Source organism: Tetrao urogallus (genome assembly GCF_951394365.1).
Source record: "Tetrao urogallus genome assembly, chromosome: 6".
Classification (NCBI taxonomy): Eukaryota; Metazoa; Chordata; class Aves; order Galliformes; family Phasianidae; genus Tetrao; species Tetrao urogallus.
In genome coordinates this window covers 36,498,108-36,525,941 of record NC_136819.1, presented here as the reverse complement: position 1 = coordinate 36,525,941, position 27,834 = coordinate 36,498,108, and the positions used below count along the sequence as shown (strand labels likewise).

Genomic DNA, 27,834 nt, shown 5'->3' with positions numbered 1-27,834 from the left:
TATTCAAGCAAGTGAGTAGGTGTGTATTGTCTTCTTCCTCTTCTTTCAGGGAAAGCACTGTAAAAGAGATCATATTGGGCTTGCAATTCAAGAGGGCCTGCACACTGCTAGCTTGTCTTTGCTGGTGATTACGCCATCTGTTCTCATCTTTTCCATCCCTGTCTTTCTCCTCCTCCCTCCAGGATGTACAGAATTGTTTTGGTCCAAGTTAACTTGTTCCCTTGTTCTGTTTTCTTATTTCAGATACGTCGAGAGGGTGTGCGTCTCTTTCTGCTGTGGCTGCAAGCACTTCAGAATAACTGTAGTAAAGAACAACTATGGATGTTTTCTTGCTTAATTCCTGGATTTTCATCACCACAATCTGAATATGGTCCCCGAACACTAGATAATCTTATTAACCCTCCTCTCAATGTTCAAGAAAGTAAGTAATTTGGTAAAATTACTCTTTTTTTTTTTTTTTCCTCTGCATAATTGATGTGATAATGATCATAGCTTTAAAAATTTCATATCTTCCTAATTGATGGAGTGTAGAGATAACTTTTTCTTATGATCGTTTTCATGGCAAATTTATCTTCAGCTGTTCACTCCAGCAGTAAATATCAGCTAATTGTAGCTTTGGGGAAAATTCTTACTTTGTGATTCAATGCATATACCTTTTGTAGGAATTCAGATTTATCCATGAATTGGAATTGAGTGGTGTTGCTTGCAAACTGTATATTTTGCTTGCAAACTGTGTATTCAGACAAATATGAATGAGAAGCTAAGCACTTTATTCCTCTGAGCAGAAAGTGCTGTTGCCTTTCTCCCCACCTCCATCTAATGCTTTAGAGCTGACACAAGCATCATATATAGAGGAAACAGTGTCTTGTTGGTTGGTAGTTAAATTTACAGAAAGAAAGCTGACTCCAGCTGCTGAATTTCTTGACAGGTTATCTCTGGAGATATAAGTTACTTTAAGCCGTGTTTTGAAGTTATCTCGTATGCAAACACAAGAAAGAAGGAAAAAATCCAACTGTCTTGGCAGCATAGAATTGCAGAGTACAAATAGTTAAATGCAAGCATCTTACTGCAGGACCAAGAGAAAAATAGCACCTATCTAGTTTCACTTTAGAGGCAAAGGATGTATAAAACTAAATCTTTATTTGATGTAACTGATGAATTGCTAAATGAAGAAAATGTAGATGTAAATAAAGCGTTGGCGTTTGTGAAACACAAACACTATGCTCTTCATTATTTGCATAAATTTAGAAATATTGATTATGTCCTTCAGAAAAATTTGGTCTTAGCAGATAAATTTCAAGGTGCATAAAGAGAATTTAATTCTTCTCTGTATTTTTAGTAACATAAGAAATTATTTGTATGTTGATTTATTAGCTAAAGCTTACTGAATTTCTTTAATGTGTGTTTACTTTGTTTTGCCTGTACCTCTCTGTTTATAGCAGTACATTTCTACCTTCATGACCTGGTAGGTGTTTATACGGAAGTCATATAAGTGTAGATCTGATTTTCTTAAAAATCATTATTAATATTCTTTGATAGCTCAAGTGACTATAGAGGAAATCACTCCACTTGTTCCACCTCAATCTGGGGATAAAGGACAAGAAGACTTAACAAGCTATTTCTTGGAAGCGCTTCTGAAATACATAGTAATTCAGGTATGTTCTGTAGCTTTCAAGCAAATAAACATGAAGTAACTAACATCTGTTTGTCCAGTGGAAAGGGGAAAAAAACAGTTAGCACTCTATATTGCAAATGTATATAAAAATGATATTGTTTCAGGGAAATAATGTATAAAGAGACAGTTTCATCTGTTATCTTTCTCTTCTAGATTTACTTAATTTAAAATATTTTCTTGTTTTTAAGGTTAAGAGTTTAGAATGGAAGAACAAAGAAAACCAGGAAAAGGGATTTTCATTTTTATTCTCAAATTTTAAGAAATATTACTTACCTTCTATCTTCCCAAACATCTGTAAGGAGACCAGCTTATATAACCCTATACTTGGTAAGTCTATACAACTGATAAAGTAAATGATCATTATATTTCCTGTAACAAAGAACGTGGCAAAGCAGTTTCTTGCTTAAGGTATACTAAGGAGAATGTTCTTTATGCTCAGTATTTCTTATGAAAGGAAACATGGCTTCTGTTTCATGGCTTTCTATTATCTGTGGAAGCACTTGATCCCTTTATTAATTTCTGTCAATCTTAACGTATTAACACAATTCAGCTAAACTAAATGTAAAACAATTCTTTATGTGACCTCTGTTGTTAGGCTCAGAAGATAAATTAATTATGTTAAGAGAAGTTCTGCTCTTTGGGAATGCTGATTTTATCCATACAGAATATGTACAGATAAAGAAACATATGGGATCATACTGTGCTTGTTCAAGAGTTCAATCAGGGCAAAGTTAGCTATATTTTTACATCAGCTGTATTTTCGTCATGTGCTTGCATTAGGAGGAGGAAGGTAGGTTTTAACAATCTTTAAAAAAGACATTGCTAAAATGTATCTTTCTATATAAATCTGGAATTCTAGGTGTTTACTTAGCAAACCCAACCAGAATTTTGTTTAGAAGTTTTTAGCTCATTCTTAACTGGAATGTTGTTTGCGTATCCTGACTTTGCTACTCAGGTTTATATTCACCCACACAACAAACAAAGCAATATGATCTATTCAGGCTTTTAGATATATTTCATTGCTCGAATAATATGTACACAGCACCACTTCTTTTGGCTGTTGATGCAGCATCTCATAAGGATTAATAGTAATCTCTCCAGCCATAATTCCATATTCTAAAATCAAGCTATGGGAAAAGGATGCTGAAAAGGTCTTTCTTGCTACTAGTCTATGTGTGGATTATGGCTTTCTGCAGAGATGTGTGTTTAAAATCTGGGACAGGTGTTCCTACAAACAGTGGACCTTCTCATACAGGGGAAGAGGAACAGTATAAATCCAGTCGTAAGCAATTGTGGAGCAAGAATTGTGTGAAGATACTGAAGAGCTTCATTGATGAAATAGCTGCAAGTGCTACTTCTTTGAGGTCTTGGAAGAAGAAATGTGGAAACCTTATTTCTTTCTATGAAGGTCTTGATTGACTCTTCCACGGAAGTACTACTATAGTTCTTTCTTTTCCTGTGAACCATAAACAGGAAACTTGCAAGGCCTTAGGACAATGGGAAAGAAGAAAAAAATTAACACAGATCTCCAAAACTACTGTCAGTGCCTTAAGTTGTGCAAAGTCAGAAGCAGTCTGAGGAAGAGTACAGTAGCAGAGACAGCAGAAACACTGGTAAGCGGAATAGAGATTTTCCTTTCTGAAATTCTTCTCTGGCATTCCTCCCCTCCCTCTAATTGAAAACCATCTTCTACTTGCCAGTTCTGAACAAAATTAACAAGTCGTTTAGGCAGAAAACAGCAAAAGCTTGGACACTGAGCATGCTGATTAAAAACTTGCTTTTGTCCTACTAGCTTTATGTTTAATTTAGAAAAAATCATGAGGTTACAAATGGAAACAGTAGTTTTACTAAGCAAGCGTTAGTCATTTATTGAAGATGGTAATTGAGTAATGATTTTCTTAAGCAAGATTTTCAGATGTGTATCAGTTACAGTAATGCATATTCAGTTACGAGAAGCTAATATGCCTCCTCTGAAATCCTTGGAGTCTCTTAGGCTTAGAAGAGCAGTGCAGTACAAGAGTAGAATTGTTTCAAATGTCTTTTAACATCTATTCATATTCTGTAAGATGTTCTCTGGAGTATGGATTTCAGGGTCATTTTTACTTCCATCCTACCTATCTGTTGCATTTCCAAGCCATTTAGAAGAGCTTATTTGTTTACAAGTAAACCAGAAAGTAGTCTGTCCCATAGTTCTCTGTGCTCCTTACTGCCTTAAACTGTAAGCATGATCAAAACTGTAAGGACCACCATTATATCTGTTTTTCCCTGGTCTTTTCATTGTCTGTTCCATATAAAACTTGTCCTCTTTGAATAAGTTCACACTACGTTCCCAGAGTTGAGGGAAAAACTAAACAAAATAAAGGAAAAATGAAAACTTGGGGAAAGGAATATTTTCTTGTGTTATTTTAGTCAATTTAGTAAGTTTCTGATTTGCTCCGGTTTTAGGTCTGTGCCCTTCCATGAAGCCCTCACAAATACTTTGAAGACTGGCAGAAGTGTGAAAACACAAGAAATAATTGATGGAGGATGCATTTGAGAAACAGCTGCATTACATGATATAGTTAAGAATACCTAGAGAGAGGCTTTTCTGGGAAGATGCTGTGAAATTACAGGAGACAGTGCACTGCAAAGCTGTGTTTACAGCTTGTGTACTATTTTTTTCGAAAGGGGTGAAACAACTGTCCAAGTGCTGTTACTGCATAGCTAGGATTGTAGCCTTCACCTTCTACTGAATGCAGTAGATGTCAGAGGACTGATTTTTCTGCCTTGCACTACCAGGCACATCATTTTTTCACAGGCTGTGCAGTAACACATGCTGCAGTTTAAGATGTATAATTTTTTTAGATGTTTTTCTTAAGTTGCTGCTTTCTACAAAATGGAAATGGTGTACTTTTCTGTACTTGTACTAAATAAAAATTTCTAAGCTGTTTAAAAGCGTTCTGTGCATTTGTAAGTTATTCTTACATGGATGGTATACAAGAGTAATGCAGTTTCCTCTAAAAATAATGCCTCCATTGAAAGTACTGGATTAAATTTTAAAGTACGTTTTGTAAACATTCCTCAGTTAAGCAGTGTTGTGTTGAGATTATCACTGGTTTTGTGCATGTCTCTTGGAAGGAAACAGATGCATCGACTTGGATATTCTCAGTGGTGGTGCTGGATGTTGTCTTGTGTATTTGTAATATTAACAGGGAAACCTTTGTCATAGGGTGGCTGTAAACTTCAAACATCTGAAAGTTTATATTTCTATTGTAAGATAATCAGCTATTATCTAGGCAATTATTACATTGCTGCTGTCTACATTTATTCTTCCTGGATTAATGGCACCATATATAGCCCAAAAGAAGTAATACTGTATCCCTGAAAAGTTGTTGGCCTAACATTAGGAAGACACAGATGGGGAACAACTTTACATTTTCTAACATGGCTACTTTACATCTTTGAATCCTAGTACTAGTATTTTTGAACTGCCAACTAAAGATTGTAAAACTATGGAATGCATCTTAAGTTTCCAGTGCATCTCTCTCCTTATCTGAGTAGGATCATCATTTTCTGTTTTCTCTCTTCTGGGCATGGTTTGGGATTGCATGGTATCTCCAGATAAAACTGTTATACTGAAATACCAGCAGTAAGATGTGCTCGGATGGCACCCAATGTCTTTAGTCCTTAGCTGCATTTTCATTGACTCTGTATTAGAGCAGATCTTCTACTTGCTTTTCTACACTGAAGAACTGGAAATAAACTTGGCACACTACTCCCACCGAAATGGCCACTCACATCCAGAAGTCTTGTAGTCGCTTTTGACTGTTGATTTTTATATAGCAGTATTGGGTTGTGAAACCTAGACATCACATTTTGCAGTGTTGAGCTAACTATATATATGTCTGGAATTTAACTGGCCTGTTGATACATGTGCTTGCAGGAGGGTATGTTATGCACCATTTAAAAACAAACAAACTGTTCTCCCTTCCTGCACCCCCCAAACACATTTTTAGATTTTTGTAACATTTTTACTGTAGTTGTAGATAGCATCTAAGATGAGTTAGCAAGAAACAGTACTACCTTTCTTTTTTCTTTTTTTGTTTTCCAATTAGATTCATGATTCCAATTGCACTGCCAGCATCTTTGTCACTGCAAGAGTTGAGAACGAGGGGATATAAAATATTCTGAGTCACTGTGCTGAACATGGGAATTTTAGGTTATAAACCCTGAATTAATCAAAGAGCAGAACTGTAATCCCATGGGGCATCATTCATTGCATTCCTTACAAGCTAGTGGGGGAGTTAGTACTTCTAGAATCAGCTTTCAACTAAGTCATATGAAGGTGCATGTGCCGTTGCTCTGGCAGCAAAGTCCAGCAAAATTATGTGATAGAAATGTGGTCTTAGATGGAGCTGTGAGACTTAAAGTGTTCTCCCTGTTGTATTGTTCATCTTTCACCTATTCCAGGACCAACAGTCCACTTTTACTGCAGCTGCTTATAAAATATAATTTGGAATTAAGGCTCTCCTGTAACAGCCATGATTAGATGTTAGGGCCAGCATCAGTAAACAACTGTTGACCTTTATTGCTAACTATATTGCTTAACTTTGGCTTGCTGCAGACAAACAGATATTTCTGGGGATTCATTAGAAAATATGACGACGCATTGCTTCTGAACTGCATCTGAACTGTATTTGTTCACCTAGTAAATTTGGTAGTAGGGAGCTCAGTGGCTTACAAGGCTCTTAAATGTCTGTAAATTTGGTATGAGTCACAGATAAATTGTTGCTTTGTAACTTAGCTATAAACACTTCTTAAAAAGTTTTTTTTTAAATGACAGCACTGTCATTATATATGAACATTATTTTCTTGTATAGGATGCATTTTGGTCTCGTTAATGGTTATTTTCCTATTTAAAGCTCATTGTGCAATGCAAGTGTGAAGTAGTTATGCTCTTGGATGAGTTTACTGAGGTTTCTCTTTAAATGTAAATATAGCATGTAAATTAAAAATAAGGCTGAAAGCATGAAAAGGATGTAGAAGTTTTTAAAATTTAAACAAGGCTGTAAGCCATACAACAAATGCCTTCTAGATGAAAGTTAAATGTTTTAGAATAGTAAAAGCTTGTTACTGTTTGTTGGATTATAAATACGTTTTCACTCCAGGAGAAAATTACAGTCTTTTGAATCCTTATTGTTTAGTTTTGGAACTATCTATGTTGTGGCCGTTTCAGCACGGCTTGGAATGTGATGTTCAGTGGTGAATGTGAAGAAACAGCATCTCTGAACGTTCATGTGTATTGGTCATAGTTTTAAGATTTCTTACATATAGAATCATAGAGTGGCTTCAGTTGAACAGAGCTTTCTCTTTGATGTATTTTTAAATGTTGTTTTTCCTTACAGATATACCACAGATGAGACCAAAGCCACACTACGTAATGGTTAAGAAAGATGCTGAAACCAATGAGGCAATATATTGCACAAAGGAACCTTTTATTAAGGCTCGTGTTATTGTCATTCGGTGGTTGGTGTCTTTCTGGCTTGAGCCAAAACCCCATACGGGACCTCATATTCCTGGGATTGAAGGTGAAAATGTGCCAAAGAATATTCAGGTAAAGCTAAATAAACAACATTTTCTTGTTTTTATGTTTTTTGCTTACTAGTATTGCCAGCAGCATACAATCTTTTGATCATTATAATTAATGCAGAATTAAAAAAGAAAATTTCTAAAAAAAACTTCTGCTTATGAATTCAGTTTAGAAGAAGTCATTATGGTCCTTTTTCTTTTTTTTTTTTAAATCTGCTAAATATTTGTGTTTTAAACAAGTAAAGCTTTGGAGTACTGTAAATTTTATATTTGTTCTTTTTCATGGATTCTCTGTACTGTTTTAAAGAGTACTTCTGTGTGATTTAAATTGTGCCATTCAAATTGTATTACTAAAATCTGCTATGAAATACTCTCTTAATTTTTCTTTCAGAGAGCAGCTGCTAGCATGGCTTCAAGAGAAGACAGCAAAAATGACAATACTGACAAGCAGGATAGAAATGCAGAGCCAGAACAATCGCATTCTAATACAAGTACTCTAACAGAGAGAGAACCAAGTTCTTCTAGCCTCTGCAGTATTGATGAAGAACATTTAACTGATATTGAAATCGTCCGCAAAGTCTTTTCTTCTAAAAGAAGTAATGTTAATTTTCTAACTGAGATTTTTCGACAGGTAAAAAAATCTTCCTTCGAATACAAGAGCAATAAAATTACACTAGAAGTGATCATTATGTCATATTTTTTCAAGTGTATTTGCTAACTAGGACATTATTAAACTGTACATTTTTTTGTCATTTTGCCTTTAAAATGCTTTTAAAATTAGAAGATACTTCAGAATCTTTACTTCTTGTGTAGAATGTGTCTGGACCCTTCCTTTTCTAATTCTATTTCTTTGATAACCAGCTTGAGAGAATTTAGCTCGGACTTTACAATTTGACAGGAATGTTTTATCTCTTCAGCCCCATAGCTGTTATAACTCACAACCAAACTTAAATATAAGCCTGCTTTAGGAGTCTGCAGCTGTTCTGCAGATCTGTTTTAGCGGCAGTGAAATGACCTTACCTTGTCAGTATTCACCAGAAAAGTGAGACAGATGGCTACAGAAGGTAACAGATTCTGCTTGTAACTCTACTGCAACCAGACACATAAGCTGAACATACTCAAGATAGGTTTTTATAGCTGGAAATTTTACTGAACAAATTTAAACTAAGAATATATACCAGAATATCAAGTCTTTCTTTGTAATACGAAGATACATAGCTTTGAGTTCAAACCAAGACAATTAATGGAAGGTAGACTTTCTTTATGCCCTATGGCATAAGGACTTAAAGGTGAAAAGGTTTTTCCTAATAATAATAAAGAAAAATTTCTAGCTTTCAGTTGAAATGCAAATAGATTTCTTTAAAGAACAGGAAACCAAACATTAAAACTCCAGTATTTCTGGTTAAAATTGATGTTCTTAAATGAGGTGAATGTCAGAAGCTTAACAATATCTAGTGTGTTGAAGAGTTTGGACACGTTAATGAAGAAAACAGCAGTTACCTTGTGGAAACTCCCGGGTTGACAGTCTGAGACACTGAACGGAGATTCTAAATTAACAGAACTATTAGAACTCTTCCCTTCTTTTTTTTTTTTCCCCACACTTATTTTTAGTGTGGTATTCATATGACACATCCATTTCTGGAGAGAGAATATCTTGTTTTTGTCATGTGGGTATGCCTTGAAGGCATGGTCAGTGAGTTTTCAACATTCACACTATAGACTCCATAAAACTATGTGCTAGTGTAGTTTATCTGTTTGGTTTTTTTTAATACTACTTGGTCATTATAGTCTTTGATAAATGCAGTTAGTTGAAGCCTGACTAATATTAACAGTTCCTGATCTCTGACTATTCATTACAGGCATAGCAGTTACATAAAACATCCTGGAGAGGGCAGAAATCAGCCGTCACACTGACTCAAAAACATGATTTTTTAAAACAATAATTCTGAAGTCTTTTCAGTGAATCATTAGTTTTAAGGCTACTACTCTGAATCTCTTTTAGGTAAAAGTAAAATAAATGACTATGAGTAATGAATGTTGCTTCCATTTTTATTAGCAGTTTAGAACTGATTTAATGCTACTCTTCCAAGTGCTTTAAACGGAAGGTATTGTAGAAGAAACTTCTACCATTTGTTTTGCATGCTTTTGATGAGTATTTAGGCTTTAATTTCAGCAGTCCAGACACTGAATAGATCCACCTGTGTAGATTCTCATGTCTATCTTTTTTGCAGAGAAGCTTTCAAGTTTTCTTGATAAAGCATTTTCTTTACCATCTGTCTGCACACTCTCACATTACAGATGAAGAAAGTGAGCAAACATTTAGGTTTGTGAGAAATTTCCTAGTCAATATCCTACAATGGTTGTACTTTATTTTCTCTTATCCCTTAGAGCTTGCCTATTATAAAGCAGTGCTTAAGTGAGTTTGAAGTTTATCCTGATGCTTCTTTACTTTATGCACTTTACACCTAAAAACGTTCAGCTCTAGATATAGCTTGAAGCCACACCTTTTTAGCCATTTTTCAAGTATTGTAACTGGGTTTTATTGTTTTCTTTTTCTACTCCCAGGCATTTCTGTTGCCAATATGCGAAGCAGCTGCCATGAGGAAAGTGGTAAAGGTATATCAGGAATGGATTCAGCAAGAAGATAAGCCTTTATTTATGAAAGAATATGAAGAAATAATGCAGTGTGCAACTGTAGATTGTGATGAAAATGTTGTAGACCGCAATTCATCAGAGAAAGCAAAAGAAAGAGAAGAGGTAAGATATTGTTGACTGCTCTTTCTGCACCTTTTGCATAGTGGGCAGAGGCTGAGACCAAGTGGGCTTATTCAACAGATTATATGTGGTTGGCTTAATGTTGAAGCATCTGTTGGGGGAATGAAGCAATGATAATTAAACAGTGTGTATGTGAGGTACCAGTTTGCTCTATTATCTGTAATTTTTTAATGTGTTTAGTTCAATTTAAAAAAAACATAGTTTTATAATCTGGTTTCAAGATATGGTTTGTATAATAATGAAATATTCAAGCTTTCAGCTGAATACAAGTTATATACAAATAAATGAGTGATGAAAATAGCAAGTATTTAACCAGGTACTTGAAAATAATTCCTACAAGCCTTTTAAAACATGATGTTATCTTTAAGATACGTATTAAACTTCTGTCTACTATTTATTATGGCATAATTTTTCTTTACTGTAAAACAAAAATACCTATCAAAAAATCAATGTGAACTTTAAGGGCAAAATATTTTTCAGGAAAAAGCTATGAACTGCAGTCATGTTAGGAACTCAAACTGGGCAAGAAATGGCTGTTACCAAGAGACTTTGCATAAACTATCTGAGATTGATACAGAAGAGCAAAATGTACGAGCTGGAATGCAGTCAGTATTACAGGTATGAAATAGGCTTGATATTTAATTTTCATCCTAAAAGTAAAACTCATGATGTCAGCACATAAAGAATGGAATAAAGTATTCCTACAAAGGATTCCCATGCTCTTTCAAAGCATCTCTCAGTTTTTCTAATTATTTTAAATACAATCAGGAGTTTTTAGGGTTTTTGAAATGCATTTATGATCATGTAAAATATGTGCATTTTATGTATAATATGTACGTGTACAGACTCACAGAAGTGTGTGCATGACTTCAACCTTCATAATATTCTTCTATCTGGAAGAAAATTGATTCTAAACAAAACATCTGTTGCTACTCTGTTGTTTCCAATTACAACATAAATGACCATCTTAATTAAGATTTCTGCAGCTTGAAGGATTTCCTAAAAAAGGATTTCCTATAATGCTGTTAAATACAAAAATAAACTTTGTAACTGAAAACAGATTTTATATTCAAACATAACAATTTAACCTTCTTAATCTTTGCATACATAAGTATGCATGCAACATGCGGAATATGTATGAAATGCTTCTAAGGGAAGAAAGAAGCGTCTCTCTCAATTTGAATTAATATTTAAGTTTACATATCTGTGAATGGTTGGGAGGTTCTCCATATTGATGTTTTTTAGACAAAGGATCATTCGAACAGCAAATATCTTTTTTAGCTTCAAAGATTTATAAGATGCCAGACTCGAGGCATACTACCTCAGTACAGTGTCTGAATTTGAGAGGTTTCCAGACCTGGAACCATGTTTGCGTTTTCTGAATCAGTTATCAAAGACTTGTCTATTGAATTTTCTTCCTGTTTCTAGGCTTATTTCTAGGCCCTTAGAGACTTTCATTCTGAAAGCCTTAATTCACTGTCCATTGACATCAGTGCAAAACTGTCACTGACTTTTAAAAACGTTGAATCATTCAGCCTTAAGAAGGCTGGATCACTAGTGTCTGAGCTGCAAAAGTCTTTGCTAGACTTTTTTTTTCTTTTTGTAAATATACATTATTACCATTTTTCATCCCAAGAATGTTGTTATGTTAAGCAATAATACACTAAAGAGCACTTGAGAGGACAGAATTATTTTCCATCTTAACAATTAGTGATTAGTGTTTTGACCAGTAATTATTGGCTTCTATGAAAAATACAAATGTATTTGGGCCCAACCTCCTCAATATCTTAACCCAAGTTGATTTAAAAAGAAAAAGAAAAAAACAAAACAAACAAACAAAAAAAAACGAAAACAAAGCCAACCTGGAAAAAAAGTTAAAACATATATTTAAGGCCTAATAATAAATATATCTCTTTTTTTATCTTGTTGATGCTTAATGCTCACATATCATTCCACTACACACGGAGCAAAACATAGTCAAAGCAATTCTTAATGTCATTGACTGTTTTTCATTTACTTCTGCATATTATGAGAATTATATCCTTTTGGCTCTGAGCGTACAGACTTGAATTCTGGGGGTTGGACTCGATGATCTCTGGAGGTCCCTTCCAACCCCTACAATTCTGTGATTCTGTGATTCTGTGAACTCCAGTATGTATTTTGGCAAGCTTCCTAATGTAAATATCTAGGAAGTGGTGTTTGTGAACAGTCAATCTTGACAGCAGTTAATCATGGTAGCATTTATTGTTTATATGGGACTATTTCAAGTAGTTTAGCATGTGTTATACCAGTCCGTTACTGGCTTGCAGGGGAGCTTTTATGCTTAAAGAAGCAGTAGACTTCTTTACTGGCACATTTTGTCCATTATATTAAATAATCTGATTGAGTAATTTACTGTACCACGTATCTAGGAGAACAAAGATATATTAATGTTTTAATAGAAAAAATCATTAAAATTAATATCTTATTTTATTATCAAATCAAACTTACATGTATTTAAATATATACTTCTGAATGTATATGCAGCCGATATTGTTAATCATGGATTTTGTCTTTCTCGATTACTATTAGCAGAGTTGTTGAAAATATCAGAGTGCTTCAAGCTCATTACACTTTTTTTTAACCTGCAGGTTTTTATAATAAATTCTTCAAACATATTCTTTCTTGAGCCTGCAAATGAAATTAAAACTCTGTTGGATGAACATACTGATATGTGTAAACGGATTCTTAATATCTACCGTCACATGGTAGTTCAAGTTACTATGGACAAGAAGACCTGGTAAAACGCTGTTGTTTTTATCTTAAATTATTATTTCATAAGATACATGTGAAAGTGTTCTTGGCGGTAAACACAATAGGACGGTAGTGACTGTGTGAATCAGATTCTCTAAATCAGTAAATGCATGAACTTTAACAATCTCCAGCAACTTTCCATAGAGAAATTGGTGAGCTTCTCTGCTAAAACCAATAGTTATTGCTGGCTAGTTTGAGACGGCTTAGCCTCAATGAAAAAAGAAATAAGCTGGTGTACATGGACTACTATTAAGTAGCTAGTGATGGCTTGTTTTTTGCAGGAAGCTTTTCTCGTGTATGAGAGTACTAAGTATGAAGTCATGTATGAAGCTTCACAGTCTGATTTGAAAGTAGACAAAAATACTCAGTTAAGTCTGGATAATTATTATAATGAGATGTGGGTTGCTCTAAAGCTGAAATTAATTGCTAATGAAGAAGTTTGTGCTAGAGTCCATTTACTGTTTAACAGTGTTGTTCCATTCCAGTGTTTAAGTTGCATAGCAGGAGCAAGGGACCCTCTTACAAGTCATCTACGTTATTTCCTCCTCTCTTTTAAATAACTGTCTCTATTGAGGTAATATATTGTCACCATTCTCTATTGCAAGGAGGCAGTAACAAGGGGATGTCAAATGGCTGATTTATTCCATTTTAACTTGACTTGCATTCAGTCTCTCACTAGTATCTCCTGGGTAAGTACCCTGTACATCACGTAAAATTTGTCTCCCCTTGTGAGGAAACAAGTAATCACCAATGGGGAATTAGGAAAAGCAACAGAAAACAGATCCCACTGAGTTGCTATTTTCTTTCTCAGTATCATTTTAAAGAAGTGACTCTAGACTGTGATGACAGAGATTCTGTGTCACACAAAATAACGAATGAAGCTTTATTTATGATAATGTTACATTGCCCAAACCTGTCATTTATACAGAAAAAAAGACCATTATCTTACGATTTCATTAATTTCTTCTACAATAATCAAGTTAGGCTGTTTGCAGTGTATTTGAGAAAATCAAGCTCAGATATTATCTTTAGAAGTAGCTTGGTATATACAGAAATACAACAAAGTACTGACTTTAAATTTAACATTGCTTTGCAGGGAACAAATGCTACTTGTGCTGCTCAGAGTTACTGAATCTGTGCTGAAAACACCACCCCAAACTTTCTTGCAGTATCAAGGAAGAAAAAACTCCACTTTAGCAGGAAGACTTGCGGGACCTCTTTTTCAGGCAATTAAACCATAAACTCAATTTAATTAATTCAGTTTAATTTTAACCAAGACATGTCAACTACTGTTGACTGATTTGTCATCTTAAGTCATTGATTGTCCAGATAATGTGAATGGCATGGGTTAAGCATCTGGCTATATCTCATACTGTCTAAAGTTAATGGCATTCTAATAATAGTTCTCAAGTGAAATTAAAAATAAATGCACTTCATTAGTTAACTGGTAATTTTATTCCAATTCTGTTGCAGACTAAAATTTTAGCTCAGGTCAGCACAAAGTCTTCTGTGCTATCTATGCCTATTGAACTGATTTTTGTATTCCTTTCTATAAGCTGTAAGAGATGATTTCAAACTTCATATTTGCAAACTGTTGTTATGATGCCTTCTCTATAAATCTATAATGTCCTCAGATTCTTTAGAAGGGGAAAAAGACAGTAGAGTTACAAATGTGATGAGAACTAATTGAGAATAGTCTTTAAACTGTCTGTCAAAACTTGTAAAATATGGTAAGATCTTACGGAAGTTAAACCAGTTGCTCCTGTATTTAAATCAAAAGCACATGTTAATTGATTATTCATGAAAAGTCTGTAAGTAATGGTGAGGAAATGAACACAGAAATAATGGCAGTTAGATACTTCTTTTTAAGCAGTAATGTTTGATTATTGTCATCTTTTGTTAATAAGTCAACATTTCTCATTTTACTCTTAGACTCTTATAGTAGCTTGGATCAAAGCAAATCTAAATGTGTACATCTCTCGAGAACTTTGGGATGACTTACTGTCTGTCATGTCATCACTGACATACTGGGAAGAGCTGGCCACTGAGTGGTCACTGACAATGGAGACCCTAACTAAAGTGTTAGCCAGAAACCTGTACAGTCTGGACCTCAGTGACCTGCCATTGGATAAGTTAAGTGAGCAGAAACAGAAAAAACACAAAGGCAAAGGTAAGACAACACTGTATGGGCATCATAAGAATCTGAGCAGAACTAATGAGATGTTAGATCATCAGAACTCTAGTCCAGTGTTTTCAGGATACAGTTAGGCCTCTCTATCACCTAAAATAACCTAGTTTCTATAAGATAAAGCTGCTTTTTATAAACAGCACAAAATGCTACCACAAATGTGCAGTCCAGCAAATAGGCTCATAAGAATTTAATTCTTGAAGGTGTGTAGAATTAAACAAAAAATTTTATGCTGCCATGGGTTATACCTTTCTACTGTTATCAAAACAATTAAATAGCTGAGTCCGCAATTGTAATACCTTGAAATTAGTGAAGATTACATGTCTGGTGACAATTAAGTGGCTAGGAAGTAGCTATTGCAAACGTAACTGGAACATTGATCCTGAAATCTTCCAAATGTTGAATAAAGGTGAAATGTTAGATGAATGTAGTTTTGGAGCAGTAACTCACTGCAAAATCATGGTGAAGATTGGTTTTGTCAAAGTGACTGACCGTTGAGGTGAAAGTATGCTAGTGCCATATTAATGGTATCAATTTTTAAGCTGATTCCTCTATGATGTAGAAAAAAATGTGTGGGACAAAACATAGGGAGAGGGGTAGCTACTTATTGATATTGGTACTGTTGAGACAGGAAATCTGTCCTTTTGCATAGAGTGCTGAATTGACATCGGCAAAACCTGGATTCTGTTCCCAGATTAGAAACTGAATATCTGCATGTCACCATGAGAAATGATTTCTGCCTTGCTTTAGTCATCTGTAAAACAAGGGGAATACTGATCTTCTTTAAAAAGAGCTTTGAGATCTAATAGCAAGAGGCAGAATTACATGTAAGATGAGTAATAAGGATGGAGAAAAAGTATGGTTTTAATCTACTTTTTAATCTCTCTGTATTCTGATTGATGTGGTTCTTCATTCAAACCTGAGGGAAGGTACTCACTACTTACTTACTGAGTGAGAAATAATCAGTGCCCTGGTTTAAAGAGAATGTTGCTATAAGCTGTTTGTAGTAAAGACATTTCACGTCTCATTCCTCATCTTGGGCATAAAGACATTTCACACTTTCATTTTATTCTTCTGCTACATGACAGCTGAACAAACTTACTTTCTGCTTCAGCTGACCTTGAGAGTTTGTTCCAGACCATAAATTTTTGTTTGCCTGTACTGTATAGACTTTTTTCTTTTGTCCGTAAGACAGTTTAAAAAACAAGTATGATGTTGGATAAGAATGTGTATTGCTATTTTGAATATAGTTTTTAAAAATATTTTGAACTGTCTGCATCACCCATACGGAGCCACTTGAGAAGAGTTTATGCTAACTTTCAGTATCAAAATTCCAGAGAAAGCTTCCATTGTTAACTGTGGGTTGCAGAATTACCTCTAGTAGATTTGGGAAATAATTAATCACTTAAATATTATGCCCAATTTGCTTGGACCTGCTCATTTGTTAATAATTACAAATGTGCATTATGAAGACACAACTTCCAAGGAGATGCCCTTTAACAATTTAATTGTGATCACAATTTGTGTCAGTTCAGTGTGGGTAAGGAAATACACTACAAATGTTTGTTCAGTTGACTGGGATTTTTTTTTCTTTACGGTTTTTGGAAGGCTCCGCTTATGAGCTGTATTTAATTGATATAAATCTCAATTCTGATTTTGTTACATCTTTTCTTAATCTTCTTACACTGTTTTCTTTTTGTGTATGTGTGTGTGTGAATTTTTGAAGACTTATGTTCTTTGAGTCCACCATCTGTTTTACTTAGTTACTTTTTTGGTGTTAAAATATTTTATAATCTTTATTTCATGTTCCTCAAGTCACAGTTATGATTTGACAAGCAATTAGAGTGTTAATGGTATGTAATGTATGGTTTTGCGTGTTTTGTCTAATAGAAACAGCAAATGTTGAATGAAAAAATTCTATAATTACACATCTTGCCTACAATCTTTTCAAAACCACTTTTTCTGTAATTTTGGACTCGTTTGATCGGAAAAGAAAATCACAATAGCATAAGAGCACCAGTGCGTCTAAAACAGTTGCAGGATCCCTCAGTTAATGCTGAGTGGGCTTAGAGATACTTATAAATAGTAATTTGCTATTTAGCTTTTAACATTATGCTAGCTCCAGTAATTTATTCTATCCAACTTTAAATCTGTCTGAAAGAGCACAACTCTGGTGATGCTAGCATAGAAGTGTATAAATTTGCAATTCTGTTTTTGTAGGAGTTGGGCATGAATTCCCCAAGTCTTCTGTGGATAAGTCCTTTTCTAGAGGCTGGAGCCGTGATCAGCCTGGACAGGCGCCAATGAGACAACGGAGTGCTACAACCACTGGATCTCCAGGAACTGAAAAGGCAAGGAGCATAGTACGGCAGAAAACTGTTGGTATGTATCTGTAAGTGCTGATAAGTGACATTTGAAAAGGGAAAAGGAATTAATAATTGACTTTGTAGCTACACGGTTAATTTTTTTCCAGAGAAGTATACTTTCTTAAATAACTAGTTGAAGATGTAAGTGTAAATTGTGCAGTCTTGCATGTTTTGAGGGCAGCTGAATAGCTTGTTGTTACTACAATTGCAGTTACTGTAAATGAAAGTAATGCAGATATGGTTTAATTTTGAATAAGTTGATTGCATGCTTAGCCTACATTAGAAAAATAATACAGTTGTAAGTGTGTGAAAAAGAAATGCTGGAAAAGCTGGAATGGTTTGAGCATTGCTATGGATAGGTGGCTCTTTAAGTCTGCGTTTTCCTAAATAGTGCACAAAATAGGTTGAATATTTTCCAACTGCAGAAAAAAAAGTGCAAGAAATACATACGTATCTGCATTGTTCATAAAACCTGTTTTCTTTTACTCTACCCAGAATCTTGTGTTAATGATAGATTGGTGCAGATGTGTGCAGTTCGCTGTTTCTGAAGTGACTTACTTCACAATTTCATTACTTGCAGATACTCTTTAGTTAGAAATGAGTGATGCTAGACAGTGCTTTAGGTGGTTCACTCAAAAGAAGACTCATTTACATCTGTATGATTTGAGCGCAATGTCTTATTGAACTGGACTTCTAATTTCTTTGTTCTCTTATTTCATCTTGCGGATCTCAGTGCTATCCATTATATGAAACAAGGTTATACTCTCTTTGCTTTTTCATTTAAAATAACATTTAAAGGACTATCTTATGCTTTTTCATTATCTCTGTAATAGTAGTTACTTCAGTCATGATGCATTTTTCTTCACTGATACTTCTTGGGAGCAGGTACAATCTGACAATTTAGGAAGCAGGAATGCATATTAATAGTTGAATATACATTCAGTTATGTTCGCTTTTCAGAAATTAACGTTATTTTGTCACAAAGAAAAGGTGTTTTTTGGTTTTTTTAATCACAGATTATTTTGCCAACGTTTCTGTTTGAACATCTAAAGAAATTTTCTTACTCCATTTTTACATTTTGTTTACTGGTAGCTTCTGAAGTCTTCTATTTGGGTGGCAGAGCTGATTAGTTGTAAACACTACTCCAAAAATGTGTATTTCCTGTATTCAGATGCTACACAGCTTTTCCTTTATTTCATACTGACAGCTCTAGCTTGACTCAGCAGTTTTCCTTACAGATCACAAATACTTTAAATGTAATTTCTGCTTCTCTGTAAATAGTCTGTGATTGACTGTTGCAATGTTTTTCTCTTTAAGTCTTAATTGTCTTAACAAGGTAAAGCTCATGCTGAAATTTTTCCCTCTCATATTGTTATTTCAGATGTTCTGTAAGAAGGTTATGCCACTTGATCAGTTTTATAAAGGTTTTGTTTTGCTTCTATTTGAAAGATGACTATTCATATGATGTTAGCCCTAAAATCATTGAGTTTATCTAATCAAGCTATGTACTGACCTCATAAGTAGCAAACTAATCTAATTTTAGTTTCACTGTACTTTAGCTTCCTGCATTTGATTCCTTGTCTACTTACATATTTGATATTAATAAGCCAAGTCTGTACTGTTATAACCAGTTAAAATTTCAGATCTATTTATTTTGTAGTACACCACTTGTGGACAAACATCTCAGTATTGGTAGGATAATTTTAAAAGATTAAAAGCCCTGACAAAGTTGCCATCTCTAGAGTCCCAAACTCTTCAGGTTGTAAGCTGTTGATGAAGCATATACTACAAAAGCATATGCCTTTCTTATTGTCTCAGGTCTGCTAAGAGTCCTGTTAAGGTGCTTCCTAGCTTGTACCAGTTAAAACAGGGGTGCATATTAAAAAAACTGGCTGATAGTGACAGTAAGTGAAATTTTCTGTATAGCACTTTGCTGGTCAGATTGTCTCCTTCAATTTAATAGTAATGCCACAAGCAAAACCTGGAACTGAGACAGATCTTGGATGTGTTGCATGTTAACTGACATATAGTATATTTCCTGTGATTGTGAGTAATATACTCTTGCTATCTGAGTAGGGGAGATGTGCATGTTGAATATTTTATGGTAAGAAAAAGCTGGGGTTTCTTTTTCGTTTGTTTTTTGTTGTACACATTTTGTGTACGTCTGCAAACCTTTATTTTTCGAGCCATCCTCATGCCAGCGCACATCTATGGCTGCACCAAGTTTGTGTGTATGTGGTGTACTCAAACAAAAATCACAGCTTTTCTGATATGCAGTGTGTACATTTTTAGCCTGAACTTATGTAAAGTAATTTTTAGTAAAGGGCCTTTAAATGTGATATGCATATGGGTTGAAAAATCTTTTTAGGCCGAGGTATGGAATTTGTAGTCTAGGCAGCAGATTGTAGTCCAATAAAAATATCAGGACGGAAAGAATTTAGGATTCCATTCCTCTGCTTTTTTTCTGTAGACAATAGTGGAAGGTTTTAAAGCAACAAATACCTAGTTCACATTCTGGTCTCAAATCTGCTTCTACTCAGCTAATTAATTGATACGACACATCTTATTTAAAATAAATATTCAGGGAGATCACATTTTACAGCATCTCAGAATAATTTTCCTTTCAAGTATCTCTAAAATTTCATTCTTCCAAACAGTCAATGAGAAGCCCTGTCCCCTCTTACTAGAATCAACATAAAATGGTGGGAAAGATTCAGTCAAATTATAGGGAACACTTCTTTTAATGATTTGCATTCAACATGGTATCCAATCTCAAAAGTTTGGTTTGTTTTCTAAGTAACTTGATATTTTTTTCCCTTTCCTAGATTCATTTAAAAATGCATAATGATGAATACAGCTAACTATTGCTGTATTCTGAGTTTTAATGCTGTATCTCTTAAAGAGAAGTTACAACTGTACAGGTAGTTGTTTGTTTGTTTGTTTTTTTTAAAGAGTTGCTTTCTGTCTTATGAGCTTAAGTGAATGGCTTCATTCTTAAAACATTCATCTTTCTGTTTTTTTTTTCCAAACTGATGTTAAGATTCTGCTTAAGGTTGCTGCATTTGTCAAATGTGTTTTCTGCTCCATATATGTTGGCCTGCTCAAGTTATCTTCTTGTTGCTGTGTTAGGGAAGTTCTCTAACCTGATTTATAAGTGTGATGTGCTCAAGTTTTTCTGCACTCCATTCTGTGTGATTTCCGTACAGATCAGAAGCACTGAAATTTCAGAGGGTATATTCCATATTGTTTTGAAATTATGCAAAGAAAAGTTCAAAGACTACCTAAATACTGTGCTGACAATGTTTGAGATGCACTGAATTTTCCTTAAAATAAGCTAATCAACAACAACTTTAGCATAAGTTCTCAAATTTGCAACTATGTGAAAAGGAAACTGCTTGAAACTATTAATATTACTTTCTGAAGAACTTTTGCTGTACTTTGAGATTGAATGCAGTATCAGTTCTTGCGATATCTTACTCTGACAAATGAAAACAAGTGTAATAAATTTTCACTTCAGATCTATTGGAAAAGCTATACGTATAATCTTGATCCTATTACTACAATTCTTATTTAAGTTTTCTTTCTATAGGGACTGTTGGCAGAAGGGCAGATACAAAAACAGTTAATTAGGATTAGTTAGCAAGATTTATTCGATATCTAGAAAAATAAGAATGTAACACTTTGTGTTGACAAACAATTTCATTTCAATATCGTAATTTTTAATGCACAAACATGCTGTATTGTATTGGAAGTTTCTCCACATACAGTTGCTTATTTTCTTTTCGCATTTTTGAATCTCTTTCTGAGAATCTTGAATTAAAGACTATGGTTCAGGTAAAATTTAGATATACTTGTCTTGAGTAATCCAAAGGAAAGTAGAAAAATATAAATGTAGAGTAAGTTGTTTTTCTTTTAAAAAATCTAAATTTCTGAGTGCTTGTGGAGTGGATTTAACTTTGATTTTTCAACCCTTGATGCAGTAGGAAAAAACTGTTAATTAGTTTTTTGGTTTTCGAATGCAAAATCTCTGTAATAGTCATAATAAAGGCATTGTTACTGCTTTACATAAAAATTAAAAACTCAAAATGTCTTATGTGTCCACTGATTTTTTTCTTTCTTACAGCTCTGCCAATATCTGCCGTGCTGAAATGTTTTAATTTTTAAATTTTCTTCCTTTTTATCTTTGTTTTCTCTGTTGCTGCTTTTTCTGTGACACAAGCCTTTCATTATAGTCACTCTTCTTTTTTCCTTCCCCACTTCTTTCTTTTCCTTTTTAAAGCCATGAGAAGCCGATCCATTGGTGAATGTGCTCTGCCATCGGCCTATATACGCAGTGCTAAAAGTGCTCCTGTTCTGATCCATACTTCCAAACCCTTCTTGCCTGATATTGTTCTCACTCCCCTTTCTGATGAGCTTTCAGGTAGTGCCACCTCTGCTAATTTCTGCACCCCCTTTATCACTTTTTTAAATCTTCTGCTTTCAAATTCTGCAAAATAGTTAATTTTTTTGAAAGTAAAAATACTTGGGGGATGGGGGGAGAGGGGAAGAGATTAAGAATGAATATTTGGAGTTATGTAAAATATCATGCTATTTTCCAATTCATTCTGGAACTGTTAGAAGTTAGTGCTGTGCCAATGTTTACTATCATAAAAAATAAAACAAGAGAAATATCTTGCTTTTATAATTATTTGGTAAGCAGTAATACAACTTCTGTCTACCAGAGAGTACAGCTAATCTGAAGATTTTTTCATTAGTAAGGGAGGAAAAGGAGGAAGTTTTAGTTTGACTTGCCATCTGCATCTTTCTTCTTAAATTCTTGATTTCACTTCTGGATGTTGTGTGGCCAGCCATGATAATGATGTAATTTAGTTCCCATGAAAAAAAAGTCGTATGAAGTATATGGTATCATTTAATATGCTTTACAGAATGCCTGATTTTATTAATATATAAAAATATTATGTGTATATACACAGTATTGGATTCTGAGGTGCTGTGATTTGGTTTGGTTTTCCAAATCACCTGTCTTTACAGATTTATAATTTTCTGTACTGTTGTATTTGGCGACACAGGATGATTAGCTAGAATGCTTCACAGTAGTTTTCTTTGGATAATTTTCTTTCAGCAAATAGATAAAGACAGTTAGGATTAGCTTGTATGAAATGTTACAGATAATATTGTCTTTTTTTTTTTTTTCTTGTACTCCAGCTATTGGGTAGAAATCAGTAAAGTGCAAGGCTGACTGTTATATTATGCCTTTGTCTCAATGTATAAAAAAACAAAATTGCATTGGGAAGGCTGCATACAAATAGGACTTAGTACATTTTTGTAAATAAGATATGTTCTATTTTTTTTTTCCACTTCTCACCTGCCTCTATTACCCAAAGAAGTATCACGATCTGTATGTTGAAAATTATACTTTATTGTGTACTGCCAGAATGTGCATGTATTTTAGCATACATGTCTCCCACCTAATGCTGAAAAGGTGCTTTTTCTTTTCGTCTTCAAGCAGAAAAATAGGAGAATAGATTGGTGTAAGGAAAGTTGCAATCAATTGAGATTAGCTGGAACTGCCAATTTCAGTTTCTTCCTTTCTCCAGCTTATTAGGAAGCAGATAGTATTTCTTCCAGATATGTGCACTGTTAAAGATACACTCCTCTGCAGCAACAATTGTAATGTGTTTGGTAAAAACTCTAGGAATTGTTAGAGTCCCATTTTGACTGCAACTAGTGTGCAGGTGTGAGCTCTGATTTCCAAGGAGGCTGTTAATTTGGATTTTAAAACATTATCTATATTTTCAGTGCTGATACTACAATAACTATGTATTTCCTTAATTTCTTCTGTTTTACAAAAATGAATTTTCTACTGGCACAAGCACTACATGTTTATATGAAAATCTTTGTGTACTTGTATGTGCTATTCACACATACATGAGTGCCTATTAAGTAATACTGGATCAATGTTGAAATAAATCTAGCTGAATTTATTTCAATGTGTGGAGCTGCTTGGCGTGCTTTTAGAGTTCTCCATCCAGTAATTTTTAACATCCTAGAAAATCATAATCACTGCATGCTTGCCTAGTATGCAATCCTTAGGCTGACTAAACTGGAGTTTATAAAACATGAAAGATGCATATTGAGGCTCAGGATGAGATCACTTTATCATATTAATTTCATCAATAGTATTATTATACAAGTTTTAGATGCATCCTGTGATCTCAGGTGCTGCTTTCATTAAAACCTATTTCTTCAAGCTACACAGAAACTATTTAAGAATAATCCATGCTAATAATCCATGCCTAAATCAGTTAAAGAATCTGAAATATTAATTCAAGCTAAAGAGTGACACCCTTCATGTCAGAGGGTGCTAGTCTGTATAGTCAGTAATAAACTGAATAGGAATATTGTTGAAAAATTTGCTGTTGATAAAAGCTGAAGAGAAAGGAAAGGGTTAATAAATTATGCACTATACAGCTATTTTCAGTTCATATTTGTTTTCTGAAAGAGCTTGTATGTCTATTCTCTTTTTCACCATAGACTTCTATCTCTTGTCTAATAGCTGCTATACTGTTCAGTAAACTTTGAATCAGGTCAAACTTAATTTTCAAATTGGAGTTTCTTTGAAAAATTGAACTTTTCATCTTGTTTCAACACATATGTTAAGTGCAAATATATCTGATTCCTCCGGGTTATGTGCTTTGCTCAGAAGGAAATTATGACAAAATTCAGCTTCAGCTCTGACTTTCTCAGAAAAGTGTGAGCACTTCAAAATGGCCATTTAAGGCGACTTCGGATTATCATAATGTTGAAATACATGTTGACGTCTATGAAGTAATCATCTGAGATATTTTAAAATCAATTCAACATAATTTCTTTGTTTTGACAATAACACATCAGATTTGAAGGAGGGGAAGGGGCTTAAATTGTGTGATATGGTGAATTTAAGTAAATGCAGTAAATTTAAGTACCACTGAGTGCTGAAGATTAACCCTCTAGAAAGAATAACAAGGTAAGTCTATTTATTGTGGCAAGTAAGTGTTGTTGTTCATTTAAGCTTTTTATTGTTATTCCTTTTTTTAAAAGCAGATCTAGAACTAGTGATAGGTCTTAAAAATAAATCTGGAGAATAAATGATTATATGAAAATGAAGCCAGTGGAAAACTAAGCTGTTTTTACCTTACGTTTCAACTTCCTATCCCATAAAAAGCATTGAATTCATGCAATTTTTTGAAGAGACACTTATCCTTGTCTGTATTGCTGATTATATAGTATATAGTATTCCTATTTATCAAGAAATTTGATGAGGGAATGTGAAAGTTCTTTATTTTGGTGGATGACATTAAGTGAGCTGAATGTATTTCTGTACATCTCCTCAGCAACCTATGTTGAAACTGTGGCTTTCATTGCAGTTAACTATGACTTAAACTGATGGTGAAGTATTAGCAGCCTTAGTAGAGACAAGGAATTACTAATTTAAATGGTCATAACAAATGTTCTTGTCTCGTTGTAAGTAAAAGTGATTTTACTTCAATGTTAATTGTTGTGTGGCTGCAGAATTTGTTCGATATCTTTATTATCAAATTCTTAATTTGATAATTCTTATGAGTTCCTTGGGTAAAATTGAAAGATGATGGGGAGGTTAGCTTCCATTCAGCATTTAGTTTTGCAATTTCAACATGAGACGTTTCACAAAACATCCTTCTAGGGGAAAAAGATGTATTATAAATATATATATATCCTTTATTTATGGTCATCTTCTCCGGCTCTTCTCTGTCGTTTAAAAACTTAAACAAACAAACAAAGAAAACAAAAAAAAACACTTGAGTCTTCAGATATACACCACATTATGTTTGCCATAATATTTATAACTTTACATTACTATTGTTTCTTATATTTCAGTAATTTATGTATGTCCACACAAGTTATGAAAAAAGTAATAGTTTATCTCTTCAGTAGACAATACTAATTTGCCAGAAAACTTACGTGTTCTCTTTGGAGTTGTGTATTTTTCTGAAGATGTAAATTCTATGAAGAGTCATACTGTTAAGCTAATTTATATTACAGGTAAACATTTCTTCACGGTAGTTGGAATAATATTGCTTGAATTATTGAACTTATTGGCACAGCCCTAGCTTTAACTGTATTTCCAAATGTTCCATGGTCTCACTGTTCTCATGCATGTTAACATTTAAAACTGTGTTCTGATGGTCTAACTCATTTATATTGCATTTTGTACTGGATATTGTGTGTTTGTTTTTAACACTCTAGTACTGAAAAATTATTTTCATTGTACATAATTAAACAAGGCTCTGGACTTTCCTGGCTTTTTCAATCACATGATTAGAATGTAGCAGTAAATAAATTTATTTTTCTATGTAAATTCTGGTTTGTATTACATACACTTTTTTCCTACAGACATTGATGATGCTCAAATTCTTCCACGTCCACCTCGAGTCAGACATTTTTCACAGAGTGAGGATGCTCCAAGTGAAGTTTTTGGTGCATTAAATGAGGAACAACCACTGCCACGAAGCAGCAGCACCTCTGACATCCTGGAACCATTCGCAGTTGAACGAGCCAAAGGTGCAGTTCCTGTCATTGAAAGTTCATCCCATCATGCTCCAAGTTTACAAAGTTCCACTGAGACCTCTTCAATGCATAGATCCACTGAAAGCCATATTACCGATTCAAATAGCAGAGAGTCCTCCTTGGAAGTTGGGGATAGTATTTATGACCATCTTTGTCATTTAATAGGGCCAGTAGAATTTGCAAACACAACCTTTGAACAAAACCAGTATGTTGACCTTGAAGGTGAAGATGATCTTCTTTCCTCTCTGAGAGAATATCTTAAAGAAAAAGAAGAACTTTGCGGTAACTTTGAGATAGATGAATGTGAGGCTTCTGCTCATGAAGGTGATACATCAGTAAATAGGAATGATAGATTACCACTGGATGGATTAGAAAATAGTGATCAGACTGGTCAATGCACGAATAGCGTCACTGTTACAGAAAGACCTGATAACCCAGAGCTGCACCTAGAACAAAACCAAAGTGGCTTTATAAGTAATATTGCACCTGCTCAAATAGACATTTTTGCAAGAAATGAAGCACTCGATAAAGTCAGACAGTTAAATATTGATAAACAGTGTGAAAGTCTGTTTGATCATGGGCCAAGTAGTCCTAGCATCAAAGAAGGAAAAAGATATCTGTACAGACAAGCAGCCACTGAAGCTGATGTAGATTCAGCCGTGGAAGCAGCATTAGCTGAAAAGCATAAAAGTGCTCAGTTTAACGACAAAATAACCAACTCACGTGTTATGCATGCAAAGAAAATTCTTCCTAAAGCACAAGTTAACCCTCAAATGCCTCACATCACAGGTACAAGCAAGCTGTCACCAACTAAAAGAAGTATATCTGAAACAGTAACTCATAGAGCCAAAATCATGAAAATAACAGCTAAAAAAAGAAATAGCGTTCATGTAACTTTTAGACCATCTACAGAATCAGTTCAGTTTTACAATCCTCTTGAGAACAAAGAGGCTGCATGGAAAGCAAGACTTCGTAAACTTAGTGGCTTCAGTGGTAGTGGTAGTGGTAGCAGCAACAGCAGTAGCAGTACAAGCAGCAGCTCGTCAGCTGCCATGGAGCTGGTTAGACCTGGAATATATAGACCTCTAGATGCAATCAATGCTGCTTCACTTAGTAGCAAGCAAAGTAAGGAAATTACAGAAACTCAAACAGCCATGCTGCAAAAGGAAGCTATTGCAGTTAATCAGTTCCATAATCGTAGCGCATTTAGATCATCAGGTCAGGAGTCAGCGCAACAGCAGGGCTCCCTGGGTGGTGTTTATAAAACTGTTGTACATGCTCTTTCGAAGCCGAAGGCAAATGTTTCCCCACAGAGGCAGAACAGAATGCCAGCAGAGGCTCCACTGAGGGATCTGTACAGTCATGTAATGGGCTATTTTGGAAGGAGAGCTGCAGGTGAGCACTGACAGTGTGCAGAGTGCAAAAGGAGAAAGGCAGCACCAGTTTGGCTTAATGCAACTGAAGCAAGCTCTGATAAGCAATCAAAAGGCTTTGGGATGATCACTGCTTTTCCTGTTTGGTTGTGCATGCGCCTATAGCCAGCTGATTTTTCTCACAGCCTAAGTTACTTTTACATACTTTAAATTACTAATTTTCCTTTGAAGTATATTTGGTTGAACCTCTTTGCTGCTGAAGACCATCAGGTTAGGGAAGAGGAAGAGACAGTAAATGACCTAATAAAGATTAAGCCTTGAAAAATTTGAATTTTCATCTACCATATAGAGCCTCAAAATTCAGCCTACTGAATGACTGGCATGTGCACATTATATCAGAATGTACTGTTCTGCTCCAACTAGTTTGTTTGTCAGAATGACCTGGCTATCTACCAGCTAGGTTCAATTAATTTTATTTCTGGTTCATTTAGTGTATTTTCTTCCTCCTCC

The 27,834-nt window shown here is 34.5% G+C and overlaps 1 protein-coding gene across 4 annotated transcripts in view; it reads left to right on the top strand.

The window, feature by feature from the left end:
- RALGAPA1 (Ral GTPase activating protein catalytic subunit alpha 1) overlaps window positions 1-27,834 on the top strand; it is a gene marked incomplete at both ends in the record, with an annotated part of 113,683 nt that overhangs the window by 15,192 nt on the left and 70,657 nt on the right. For 2 of the 4 annotated variants that reach the window (XM_079536708.1, XM_079536707.1), the window contains 13 exons: window positions 244-421; window positions 1,540-1,655; window positions 1,864-2,002; window positions 7,060-7,268; window positions 7,635-7,874; window positions 9,809-10,000; window positions 10,499-10,636; window positions 12,649-12,797; window positions 13,908-14,037; window positions 14,744-14,981; window positions 17,220-17,381; window positions 21,645-21,785; window positions 25,778-27,346. In XM_079536708.1, the coding sequence (XP_079392834.1) occupies window positions 244-421; window positions 1,540-1,655; window positions 1,864-2,002; window positions 7,060-7,268; window positions 7,635-7,874; window positions 9,809-10,000; window positions 10,499-10,636; window positions 12,649-12,797; window positions 13,908-14,037; window positions 14,744-14,981; window positions 17,220-17,381; window positions 21,645-21,785; window positions 25,778-27,346 (3,601 nt within the window). The remainder of the gene's footprint in view (window positions 1-243; window positions 422-1,539; window positions 1,656-1,863; window positions 2,003-7,059; window positions 7,269-7,634; window positions 7,875-9,808; window positions 10,001-10,498; window positions 10,637-12,648; window positions 12,798-13,907; window positions 14,038-14,743; window positions 14,982-17,219; window positions 17,382-21,644; window positions 21,786-25,777; window positions 27,347-27,834) is intronic. The other 2 variants (XM_079536709.1, XM_079536710.1) reach the window with 2 other exon arrangements.